The sequence below is a fragment of the Lactuca virosa genome, chromosome 5, assembly GCF_052849685.1.
Source record: "Lactuca virosa cultivar CGN04683 chromosome 5, Lactuca_virosa_CGN04683_v6, whole genome shotgun sequence".
Taxonomy (NCBI): Eukaryota; Viridiplantae; Streptophyta; class Magnoliopsida; order Asterales; family Asteraceae; genus Lactuca; species Lactuca virosa.
The window spans coordinates 223,117,724-223,126,350 of NC_136430.1; the positions used below are offsets into that span (position 1 = coordinate 223,117,724).

An 8,627-nucleotide genomic window follows, 5' to 3' on the forward strand; every position below is an offset into this window, starting at 1 on the left:
TATCGAAAACTTCAAATTGTGTGCAACGCGCTTTTCGGCCCGAAAGCGTGGGGCGCTTTTTCTGAAGTGTGTGCAACGCGCTTTTCGGCCCAAACCAATTACAATATTTTAGGGTTTAATGGGTATTTAAGCACACTTATGGCCTAGGGTTGATTCATTCTCAACCTCTTTCATTCATAAACAAACCTTAGAGAAACTCTAGCCCCTTCTCTCTCATTTGGAGCTTAAAATCTCTTTTGGAAGCTTACTTTTCATATTTTGGTGTGAATCTTGAAGATCAAGTTGTTTTCAAGGCGGTTGCGTGAAGAGTTCAAGTGTAGATCCAACAAGGTTAATCCATTTTTGGACCATTGTGAGTATAAATCTCCAATCTTGATCTTTAGTTTGTTAGATCTTGCTTATGCCCTTTTATGGCTTATTTTTGCCTTTTGGTCTAGGATCTTTGTGTTGCATGGACTCCAACACCATTCATGTACTCTATGATGGTTCTAGGACCTTATGAGATGATAAAGTTTTGACCTTTACTCCTCTCTTCAAGTCATGCAAGCCTTGGTGATGCTTTAGCCATTTTGAGTGCAAAAAGATTAGATCTTAGAAGTGGTGGCCTTATGATGGATAAATTTGGAAAGTTTATCCATTTAGAATTCTTATTTATTCCTATCTAAAAGTGGAAGACTTGGACTTGCTAGTTTGATACTTGAATAATGCATTTTTGGACTTTATGAGACTTTAAGTTAAGATCTTGTTGGTTAGGGAAAGGACTAATGGATAAAGTTGGAAACTTTATCCACATAGACCTTATAGGAATTCAAATATGGAATTTGGGGTATTGACTTAATGGATTAAGTCACTTTAACCTTTGAATTAAGGTAAAGCGTGGTGCGCTTTTCCAGAGTATGATGTGCTTTTGTTTTAATGTTGACTTTGTTGGCTTTTTGGCTTGGTTGACCTTGGGTCAACCTTTGGGGGTTGTCCTTGTCTGATATTAGACTTTGTGTTATGAACTAGGTGGTTTGTAGTACCATCCTTCTCGTTACTGTTGCTGAGGTGGTAGTTTGATCGACTATGAGGTGAGTCTTCTCACTATACAATGAAGAATTCTAGTTGTCTTTGTTACTCTTACATGTATGTCGGGCGGGGCTCGTTACGTATGATGGGCAGGGCCTAATATGTGAGCTGGGCGGGGCCCGTTTAATTGAATGGGTGAAGCCGAATATGTTATGGGGAGGCCCATGTGGTTATGTGGTAGTTTGGGGAACTCACTGAGCTTTGTGCTTACATTTTTGTGGTTTAAATGTTTCAGGTACTTCTAGTTCCAAATGGAAGGCCCAACATGATCGTACATCATCCCCTGAGTTTTATTTCGTACTGTTTATTTGATTCACAATGATGTTGATAATAGTTTATACTTTTGTTGGTTTTGGAACAAATGGTTATACCCTTTTGGTGATTTGAAAATGAAAATTTTTACTAGTATTTTTGGGACGTTACAATAAATTTCTAGGGTTCATGAGCCCCACTTCAATTTAACCCTCCAGGATGAAATTTAATAAAAGAAGGAGATTGTTATGTTTAATCTAACTGTGTGGTAATCATCTCATTTACATTTCCATTGATTCCCCCACCCCCTTTTCGAGCTCATGAACCTTAGAAATTTATATTATCATAATTGTTGTGAAATTGGATGTATGAAGATGAATATATTAGTAAATATCATGTTTATGTGCTTACTATGTGTAAATCTTAGCTAATTCTTGAATTAAGCATAAATCTTACTTAATTATTGGTCATGGTATTAAGTCATGTAAATCTTAGTTAATTATTTAAATTTCCCTTGTTTCCCCCCTTTTCTAGCTCAAAATACTCAAGAAATCGTCCCATAAGTTTCTGGAGCATTTTGACGAAGAATGAGAAAATAACCAATCTTCTTATGTTATATCTACTATGTCGACATCTATATGTCACGTACATGCTTGGCACGGGTCACATTCATCATCGTGTCATGTAGAATTCCTACACATCGTGTTTCCCCTATTCAGTTGTAGCGTCCTACTATGAATGTGTCACATACTTTAATACTATGCGTCATTTAATAGTAAAGTAAAATTCCTTCACTAAAATAGCAATGTACAACAAAGTTTAAGTCAAATATCATCTACACATCGTATAACTCTAGGATTGCGAATCATGTGCTTACAACAATCCATCATTTAACAACTCTTTCCATTTTAACCCTCTTCAACCACCATCACCATATCTAACAATTAAACATGATTTTAATCACTTCTAAGATCACCAAAAAAAATATCAACAATATTCACAAGAAACAATGTTGATATCTTATAATATTTATAAAGTAACCAAAATGCCCATATGGTCAAAATACCCTTATAGCATAAATACTAGAGTTTACAAAACATGTATTATAATAACCATCTATAATCAATGATGAAATCCACCATGACCCTTCGTCTTCATCTTCCTCCCTATAACCTAACATTAGAGGACGATGTCACCGTGGGAGTTCCAATTTCCATCCACGCCTTCTATGGTGGTAGCTCAGATTCACAATGTTATTGGAACGACTTCCGAACATGGTCTAAAAAATCAAAGGAATGCACTGATAAAATGTTGTGGGCATGAAGTTGTGTTGATGTCCCGTCAATTTTAATGGTGTGTATCACAAGAAGGGGTCACTGGTAGTGATGAAATGATACAAATATGGGTAGGTTGTGGTGGTGGTGGGAAGTGAACGGGGAAGGAGTTAGTCGCCGAAAAAAGCCAAAGCAACGATAACGATTTCTATTGGAGTTAATGCTGGTCGGCAACCATTTGGTGATGGTGGGCGGTAGTTGTAGTTCCATGATTTAGAGTTCTTGTGATTTTTTAGAAAATAGAAGAAGTAGAGATGTAGATATATCTAACATAGGGTGGGGATGACAAAAGTAAAGATGTTAATATGATTTCTCATGTATGATTATTTTATCAAAGATGCTACCTGTTTTTGATTTTTTAATTTCAAAATTATTAAAAACTAAAAAAAAGAAATACATAAGGGCGTTGTTGTCATTTTATGTTTTGGACTAAAGACGAAACAAAATCAAACAATAAGGATGGTCCGAGCTAAAAAAAATACTAAGTACACAAACTACCACAAACCATAAAGATCATTCGTGTAAGTAACTCTTATTTTAATTTGAGTTATTCAATATTTGGATAAATCGAAATTTCCAAAAGATCTATGGATGTAGTCTTCAAAAGAATTGAATTTATCATACAAAAAGGCTTAGCGGTGTAGTTTGTTCCTGTGTGTCTTCTCACTCGTTGTACGCTGATAACTAAGATTTATTGTTTGTTAAATAAAAGAAAAAAGATTACCAGATTAAAAAAATGTTCAATTAAACAATTTGGATTAGGCATTGATTTATATATTTAGATTTTTGGATTAGTTTTCAAAAAAACCAAATTGTTATTTTATATTTCAGATTAATTTTGGTCTATAAAACAAAACTCAATAGTCCAAAAAATTGAACAACTATTTATTATTTATTTACCTATTTTTTTTAAATTTTCTATGTATATCTTTAATCGATTATTAATTTACTAAACCCAATAAATTTCCTTGATGTTTATTTGTTTTTCAAAAGTTTTTTAACTACAAAATATTAAATTAAAATTATTTTTCTTTGTAAATTTTAATTTACAAATAAACAAATTTTTTTTTTAAATTGCATTGACTAATGTTAGAAAATCGGGATATAGATATACTTGGATCAGTGAGAGTTGTGAAACACTTTCAGATTAAAGCATTTCGAGGGTACACTCAAAATCTCTAATCGGATGAAACTCGCTGTTTTTCTAGAAGGGAGAATGAAGAATATGTTATGAAATCTGTACCCAAAATGAATCCGAAAATGATCATATAACAGAAACTAACTTCCTGTCTTAAAACTGTCATATGGTAGTTACAGGAAAACAATTTCCTATCCAAAAAATGGCCATATTACCTGTCATAAACCAACATAAAATTGGGTCTATAAATGGATCACAAAAGCGGGTGTTTTTACCAAAATTATGGATTTCTGAGACATTTTTTTATAGTAACATAGCTCCTATAAAAAAATTTCGCGCTGACCTGTCGACCGGGTCTATAAATGGATCACAAAACTTGTCGACCCCAGCCAGGGGCTCTGCCCCTTGGACCCCGCCAGGGGCGCTGCCCTCGAACCTCCGTCAGTTCAGGGGTTTCGCCCCTAAATAGCAGTATATTTTCAACAATGACAAAATCAAACAAATGTGCACTCCGCACCATACTAATTTGTTCGATAATTATCAAAGTGACATTGATCAACAAATTAATCCATTACACTTAAATAATATTAGTGATAGAAAATCACCAACAACTAATATTCAATTTATATATTTTAAAAAATGTTTCATCTCATAAAAACCGAATTGTAAAAAGGATATAGGCACAATGTAATTTAGTTAGTTTGGATAGGATTTGAATTTACTTTAAATTATTCTTAACCATATTAGAAAAACTAAAAGGAGTCAATTCATGGGATCAAATCGGACCCAAACCAACGCCCCTACACTTTTAACCCTACACTTTTAATATGTATCAGGTACAATGTAGGCAAACGCACGTCGAAGAAAAAATTGTTTGAAAGGAATATGAACTTTTTTACTAGTTGATAGATAATCAAATTCACCTGAATGTAATTTGTGTATACGTAAATACTTTATTCTGTATAGGTGTCATGTTAGTTGATTTATTTGAGTGATTTTTGTTGGTATTTGTTATATTAATTTGCTAATTTTTCCGGCAGTAAGGAAAACATGAACAAATATGTGACTTACTCGCACCACACCCCCGCCCCCCCCCCCCCCCCATCATTTTTTTTTTTTTTTTTTTTTTTTGCCTATAACATGTATTGTTAATTATGTATTGACAACTTTTCAAGTTTTCTAGTAGGTAGTTTTGAAACTATGTTTTTTCTAACAATTTGATCAAATAAAGTATTATATATGTTATATTAAAGATTGGGACCTAGTCCTTACGACAAAGGAAAGGTTTTGAAAGGACAGATGGATATGATCTCTTTGATAGCACTCTAAAGTTGCATTTTAACAACGGTTGGTAATGCAATCAGAAATAGTTCTTCAATCTGCCAAATCATCCTTAGACATCAACCTATATAATATGTTCAACTTTCATAGCTTGGTTCATGCAGTAGCAGAAGCTTTCAGCTTCTTCAACGAAAGAGAGAGACAAAGATATGGGTGGTCTTCTGGGAATTTTCTTGTCGTTGGTAGCAATAACTTCACTGCTTCCTATGTATACAGTTGGTGGAACTACCAGGAGCTATGAGTTTAACGTATGTCTCATTACATAAGATATCCATGATGCTTATCATTTTTGTAGTCCAACAACTTGATCTATTTTTTCATGCAGATCGAGCTGCAAAACGTGACACGACTGTGCCACACAAAGAGCATGGTTACGGTCAATGGAAAATTTCCAGGTCCACGTATTGTCGCTCGAGAGGGTGACCGGCTTCTTATAAAAGTTACCAACCATGTCTCCAGTAACATTACAATCCATTGGTATAAGAGTTGTATATTTTGTATTTTCTAACGCTCTATGACATACTATATATTACTTTAACTGCAATCACATCGTTTTATGTTTCTGATGCATGTTATATACACAGGCATGGTATTAGACAACTTCGGAGTGGATGGGCCGATGGGCCAGCTTACATAACTCAATGCCCCATACAAACTGGCCAGAGTTATGTCTACAACTACACTGTTATCGGACAAAGAGGAACATTGTTTTGGCATGCACATATATCATGGTTACGAGCAAGTGTTTATGGCCCTCTCATCATTCTTCCAAAGCTTAATGTCCCCTACCCTTTTACCAAGCCATATAAAGAAGTTCCCATCATCTTTGGTAAAACTAATCTTGTGTACATACTTTTTTGAATCTTTAAATCTTTAAGCTTGTAGTTATGTTGTACTTAATTACATCTGTTTTGCATGCATGAGAGAAATTACAATTTTGTATGTCTACAGGAGAGTGGTTCAATACTGATCCAGAGGCTATAATTTCGCAAGCAACACAAACCGGTGGGGGTCCAAATGTTTCTGATGCCTATACCTTCAATGGGCTTCCCGGACCTTTGTACAATTGCTCTGCTAAAGGTACCGTATTTCTAGCCTTTGTTACATACGTACATACACCTCGGAAATGAAAACCAGTGTACATATTAATTAATAGGATACATGTATACATAGAAACCATGACTGAATGAGAATGCTCATGAAATCTGCAGACACATTCAAGCTGAAGGTAAAGACCGGGAAGACATACCTCCTTCGACTGATCAATGCAGCACTCAATGATGAACTCTTTTTTCGCATAGCAAACCACACCCTCACCGTTGTCGAGGCTGATGCCATTTATGTAAAACCTTTCAACACTGAAACGCTTATACTAGCTCCTGGTCAAACCACCAACGTCCTCCTTAAAACCAAATCCAAATTTCCCGGTGCCAACTTTCTCATGTCTGCTAGGCCATATGTAACGGGTCAAGGAACCTTTGACAATTCCACAGTTGCTGGTATTCTCGAATATGAGTCGCCCGTTCCGATGAAAAATCTTCCACTCTTTACACCAACATTACCATCTTTAAATGACACTTCATTCGTGTCAAAGTTTTCAAATAGACTTCGAAGCTTGGCAAACTCTAAATTTCCTGCTAATGTCCCACAGAAGATCAACAAACATTTATTTTTCACAGTAGGACTTGGGACGGCTCCTTGTGCGCAAAATAGAACTTGCCAAGGACCGAATGGGACTAGATTCGCTGCATCCATAAATAATGTGTCGTTCGTACTACCAAGTGTTGCCCTTCTCCAGTCCCACTTCTTTAATAAATCGAAGGGTGTTTATAGTCCTTATTTCCCAATCAACCCATTGCATTGGTTTAATTATACCGGAACTCCTCCAAATAACACCTTTGTGAGCAATGGTACAAAACTCATGGTTCTTCCTTTTAATACTAGTGTGGAGTTGGTCATGCAAGATACCAGCATTCTTGGTGCTGAAAGCCACCCTCTTCATCTCCATGGCTTCAATTTCTTTGTTGTTGGTCAAGGGTTTGGAAACTACGATCCTAAGAAGGACCCTAAGTACTTCAATCTTGTGGACCCTATCGAAAGAAACACGGTTGGTGTGCCTTCTGGTGGATGGGTTGCTATACGATTTCTAGCGGACAACCCAGGTTTGTTACTCATGTAATTTCAGTTTGGTTTCTTGTGGTGCATATATGATGTGTTTTAGTTTGTCATTGATATATTATTCTTCTTATATATTGTCCAGGGGTATGGTTCATGCATTGTCATTTGGAAGTTCATACGGGTTGGGGTTTGAAGATGGCATGGCTCGTCTTGGATGGAGAACTACCTAACCAAAAGCTCTTACCTCCACCGGCTGATCTTCCAAAATGTTAAAATTCACTTCCTTTTCTTGACACGTTTCAATCAATTTTTCTCAACAATTCTAGTTTTACGGATCTGAATTGTTTTTCTACAACTTAACATTGGATTTGTTATAGTGAGTAATTGATTAAATTCATGTGAGGAGGTACACCATTGAATAAAATCTAACAATTTCTTTCCTATGAATTGATTGTTTCATCTTGGATCGATAAGAAAATAAGAGTAGAATTAGAAATGTTATTCTAAGCATTTTGGAGGCTAAAAAATTTGTGCAAAACATTTCGTTCACTAGTACATCGATAATGATCATATGACTTGGCTAGAATGAAATATATTAACCAACATCACAATCGTGCCAAATTTAAAGTCAACGAATGTGAGCCCATTATGAATGTCGGTTTACCACCGCATTTGATAAAATCTATATGACACGATGCTTCTAGTACAACCGGTTCCGATAAGGTGTATTTAAGTGACAACAACACTACCAACGTCTAGTTAGAAGTAAGTTTCACCTAAAAAACGTAAACAATACTAAGTTATATAACTCGTTTGTATTTTCAAAGGTTCTGATAACTAATTAAATAAAGTGAGACTAAGATAACAACATACAACCAGTCGTATATGTAAAACAAACACATGCGAAACAAATACCATAATTTGTTAACAACGCACAGAAACAAATAATATAGTTAACTACTATTACAAAATACATATCATACATCATTGATATGCATTATCAACAACTCTTTTGTTTCTAATTGTTGTCCCAATTATAATTAGCGACAATTAACGACATGATTACGATCAACAATTACCTACAATTATCTCTTCATGATTATGATCAACAATAACCTACAATTATGAAAAAAGAAACTATAAACAATTACTATAGATAATCTCTACTAGACAAAACTAACATGTTTCAACTTGACATAAAAAACGGTTCGGACCAAGAAGGAGCGTTAAACTTACAGTAACAATTTTTCAGTTCAGACTAATTTAAAACCTATATATTACATTTTGAATACCAACTATGGAACAATTTTTCACATATTACATTTTGAATACCAACTATAGAAATATTCAATATAGAGAATAAGTAGATATTTTAT

General features: G+C 34.9%; 1 protein-coding gene across 1 annotated transcript; it reads left to right on the forward strand.

The window, feature by feature from the left end:
- The first annotated feature begins 5,245 nt into the window (after nucleotides 1-5,245).
- LOC145115090 (laccase-17-like) lies at nucleotides 5,246-7,698 on the forward strand. The gene is made up of 6 exons (XM_079051255.1): nucleotides 5,246-5,381; nucleotides 5,459-5,610; nucleotides 5,718-5,962; nucleotides 6,085-6,213; nucleotides 6,345-7,295; nucleotides 7,394-7,698. The coding sequence occupies exons 1-6, from the start codon at nucleotides 5,283-5,285 to the stop codon at nucleotides 7,522-7,524; spliced, it is 1,707 nt and encodes a 568-aa protein (XP_078907381.1). The 5' UTR covers nucleotides 5,246-5,282; the 3' UTR covers nucleotides 7,525-7,698.
- Nucleotides 7,699-8,627: the final 929 nt, after the last annotated feature.